This window comes from Alosa alosa, chromosome 9 (assembly GCF_017589495.1).
Source record: "Alosa alosa isolate M-15738 ecotype Scorff River chromosome 9, AALO_Geno_1.1, whole genome shotgun sequence".
In the NCBI taxonomy this organism is placed as follows: domain Eukaryota; kingdom Metazoa; phylum Chordata; class Actinopteri; order Clupeiformes; family Clupeidae; genus Alosa; species Alosa alosa.
Genome location: NC_063197.1, coordinates 27,574,364 through 27,578,873, shown reverse-complemented (window position 1 = coordinate 27,578,873; position 4,510 = coordinate 27,574,364). Strand labels below are relative to the sequence as shown.

At 43.9% G+C, this 4,510-nt stretch overlaps 1 protein-coding gene across 2 annotated transcripts in view; it reads left to right on the top strand.

The window, feature by feature from the left end:
- Nucleotides 1-4,250, top strand: part of ntmt2 (N-terminal Xaa-Pro-Lys N-methyltransferase) — a 15,201-nt gene extending 10,951 nt beyond the window's left edge. For both annotated transcript variants that reach the window (XM_048251520.1, XM_048251521.1), the window contains exons 3-4: nt 2,520-2,772; nt 3,770-4,250. In XM_048251520.1, the coding sequence (XP_048107477.1) occupies nt 2,520-2,772; nt 3,770-4,026 (510 nt within the window). In that variant the 3' untranslated portion in view covers nt 4,027-4,250. The remainder of the gene's footprint in view (nt 1-2,519; nt 2,773-3,769) is intronic.
- Nucleotides 4,251-4,510: the final 260 nt, after the last annotated feature.

Genomic DNA, 4,510 nt, shown 5'->3' with positions numbered 1-4,510 from the left:
TGTATGTGTGTGTGGTGTGTGTATATGTTTATGTGTGAGTGTGTGTGTGTGTGCTTGTATGAGTATAGTGTGCGTTGTCTGTGTGTGTGTGTGTGTGTGTGTGTGTGTGTGCCTGCTTGTGTGTGTGGTGAGGGCTTGTGTGTGTTTGTGGGTGTATGTGCATGGCGCATGTGTATGTGTAAGTGCATACGACACATTTCTGAGCCCACGTGGTATAGGAGAGAGGCACGGTCTGTTCTCAGAGTTCTCTCATTGCTCCAGAGGGGACATATTGCACACATTTGTCCCAAATGGATAAAGTTACATCTTTTCTTCGCTTGTCTCCTTCCCTTTACATGCAGGAGATGTGACAAGACTGGACAGCTGAATTTCAGTGGAATTTACACATACATAAATAGATGTGCTTTGAGCATTCTAGAGAAACTAGTAGTAACATAGTAACATGGTTTGAAATTGGACAGGACTCTATATAAGATCACTGATTGTTTTGGCGCTTCACTTATTGCTTCATAAATATGACAATGTTTAGACAGGCCTTTACGAGCTTTCATTAGTTTTATAGTCAGATTCGGGCTCACTCCGCCGGGAGTTAGTGTGTAATCCACCTCACTGTGTGTTCACTGTGTGCTGAGTGTGTTTCACTAATTCACGGATTGGGATAAATGCAGAGACCAAATTTCCCTCACGGGATCAGAAGACTGTATATACTTATACTTATACTTATTTCATAAATATGATAATGTTTAGACAGGGCTTTATAAGCCTTCATTAGTTTTATAATCAGATTCCCATCTAAGCAATTTAAACTATGATGGATGTTGGCTTTGGTACTATAACACCATATTAAGGATTAAATCATAGGATAAAAGGATAAAAAACCTAAACATTAAACTTCACAGCTCTTGATTATCTTCCCTTTGTTGTGTGAGTTTATTCCTACTCGGATCTGGGTGTAGTTGGTTGTAGCTATCATCATTTTGACATCAGGTAGAAACTTTCAGCTGACATAGATGCAACTCATCCAGGCAGCTCATTATGGACCACTAAGTGTCAAGAAGGTCACAATCTGAGCATGTGTTCCTGTAAAACGACTAGTGAAGCATCAAGCTAAAAATACCTTCATGGGAATTAATAAGTTAAGAGGGATGATTCCCAAGGAACACGGAGCTGATAAAATGTGCACCACACACGTGTGCTTTAAGTCCCTTTAGATAAGAGCACATACGTTTGAAAAACAGCTGTACAAGTGTGCCAGCCTTCAGCACATAGTGTCCAATGATGACGTCATCTCTGATTGACTTCCTAAAAGAGAATGATTTGCTGCTAAGTGGGGGTGGTGGGGGCCGGAATCTCAGGGAAATGTCAGATGAACACAGCTAATAATTTGGAAATCACTTGTAATCCCTCACAGCTCTATCGGGTGACAGAGGATGGCAGAGTCAATGTCAAAGCCATAGGTTAGCTTCACAAGGAAACCTGAGGCTAGCAGTGTGACTGTATGTGTGGCCCATAGAGTCAGTCAGCTAAATGTAAATGCTAACCTCAGTCGCCACCATTAATAATGACCACATGGGCCTGTCCTCTGCGTCCTTGTAAGTTCCATTCATTCTTCACTGCCCACCTGCTCCCCATAGAAACCAATGAGTTTCCACAGGCAGCTGAGACAACAAGGCAAAGACCACACGCTTAACTCAAACAGACATTTCAGATGTCTTTGTGGAATCAGACTGACCACTACTAGCTAGATACAAGAGTCTGTTTCACACATTTAGAACAAGATAATGGCTATGCACTAAACAAGAGAAACAGTAAACAAGAGAAGGAGGATTTTAAGTGAGGGAGAGCGAGTCTTTGTGCACACATAACTTAAAACTGTACCAAAAACAGACAGAGGGCCACCTTTCATACAATGAACAGATTCATTTGGAACAGGTGACTGGAAAAAGAAAATTAAATTATATTATATTGTAAGTCCAAGTATTTCCTGAAAAGGCCACCATGTTTTGAAAGTATGCCAAGCTGCCCTGAGAGTAGCATGCATAAAACCACAAGCAATGCTTTACCTAAATGAGAGTGGATTTTCAATTTTTAAGCGATGTGTAATATGGCAGTGGTATGAGATGTTTTTCTGCAGGGGAATGTCCTTGCTCCATCACCAATAACTCTTCCAATCCCCTTAGGCCATAGTGCACTTCAGAGGAATGCTGTTTGTCCAATGCAGTGAGGACAGTGAATGAGATAGATGAGATCTAGAGATGAGAGGAGTCAGTCGTGTATGGAGCAGATACTGTAATGTACCAGTGGGTTGGGGATCATGGGAGCGTTTAAGTCTTTAAGGTGGTGACAGTGTAAGGTGAAGGTCTGATAGGTGATTGGTGCATGACAATTCCATGTGTCTGTGTGTGTGCTTTCAACCAGAAGCAGACAATGATTGAACATTTTCATTTGTGTGTGTATGTGTGTGTATGTGTCTCTGTGTGTGTATGTGTGTGTCTTTATGTGTGTGTGTTTCTCTGCAGGGTCCCGGTAAGGCGGGTACCAAACGTGCCCTGGACTGCGGCTGTGGCATTGGCCGCGTGTCCAAGGGAGTTCTCTTCCCCATCTTCGAGACCATGGAGATGGCAGACATGATGGAGGAATACCTGCTGCACGCACACGAGGAGTACCTGGGCGACTACGCTGACAGGGTGGAGTCGTATTACTGCTACAACCTCAAGGACCTCAGACTTTCGCTCAGAAGATACGACGTCGTCTGGATACAATGGGTCGCCTGTGAGTTCACCTGAGTGTGTTTCTCTCTCTGTGTATTGTGTGTATTGAGTGAAGATAGTATTCTCTTGAAGTAAATGAGAAATGAGAAAGAAGGTGTGTGTGCACGTGTGTATGTCTTTGAGTGACAGCGGGTGTGTGTATGGGGGTTGTGTGGTATATGTTTGTGCCAAGGTGTGGGGTATATGATTACACTTTCTGCCCATCTACAAGTCTTAATTTAGTTCAGGGATGTTTACACTTGCAAATTGATCTATATTGGTGACTACAGGTTTGAGCCTCTTTTGTTGCAGTACAGAATTACAGCCCCCTATAGTGTGTGTGTGTGTGTGTGTGTGTGTGTGTGTGTGTGTGTGTGAACCCAGAGAAAGCATGTGATCTCTTCACCACTCCATGTGGGGCTAAAAATGATTGCAGATGGAATAAGGATGCTCTGGTGTGTGTGTGTGTGTGTGTGTGTGTGTGTGTGTGTGTGTGTGTGTATGTATGTATATCTGTGTGTGTGTGTGTGTGTGTGTGTGTGTTGGGGGAGGGGGGGGGGGGGTTGGGTGTTCATTGCTAAAGGGGAACTTCTATCTGGAGATTACTCAAACTCTTAGATTGATTTCATCATGTGGCTTCTTATTCCTGACAAGATGACATATAATCTTACAGACTTGCACGTACGCACTCACTCACACACCCTTCCATTGCTGGCCAAATATCAAATGTGGTGCTTTAGATGTTCATGATCAACATTCAAACGCAGTGACCTTGATGTTCATAATCACTCATGTCCACAGTCAATAAACACCTTTTAAACCCTCTTTTGTAGCTTGTAGCTGTGAATGCTATAGCACATTTTGCCTTTAGGGACAGGGTATATATTCATAGCAGTCACACATCACACCTTTCGCAGAACTAGATTCATAGGAGTGTACTGTGTGTATTCCGGTACCACCTCTTAAGCACTGTTGTGTGTCCTGTCCCCTATGTCCTGTTCCCTCGCTGATCCCTGCAGGTCACCTGACTGACAAGGACCTGATGGACTTTCTGGTGCGCTGCAAAGCCAGCCTGCGGCCCAATGGCGTGATCGTCATCAAGGACAACATGGCACGCCAGGGCTGCAAGCTGGACCCGGTGGACAGCAGCATCATCCGCCACCTGGACATCATGAAGGGCATCATCCAGAAGGCCGGCCTGGAGGTCCTGGACGTGGTGAAGCAGGAGGGCTTCCCTGAGGTCATGGTGCCGATATGGATGATCGCCATGCGGTGACACCGCCCAGGAGGGACCATCTTGACCAGAGACATTTTTCATTCTTTTTTTTTATTATTATTATTATTCCACAGAGATGTATGTATATCTGTAAACCGGTCCATGTTTGGTTGGTGTGGGGTATGAGTAGGGGGTAGATATCAAAAAGAGTTATTGTGCACATCCCACCTTCTGGCAGGTGCAGGACAAAAAAAACTTACTCCAGTGAAAAAATATATATGTAGTGTCCGCAACACAGCTTAAACTCCCATATTTAATGTATAAAAGCAATGTTTCGACCCTGCTGGGTCTTCTTCAGGCAAAACCCTGAAGAAGACCCAGCAGGGTCGAAACGTTGCGTTTTTGTACATTAAATATGGGAATTTAAGCAGTGTTGCGGACACTATATATTTTTTTCATTAGGGGGTAGATACCTCTATGACAGACTAATAGAACATCAAAACACAAGTGCCCTGCCATGAGTCAAACCCCTTCTCAGCCCCAT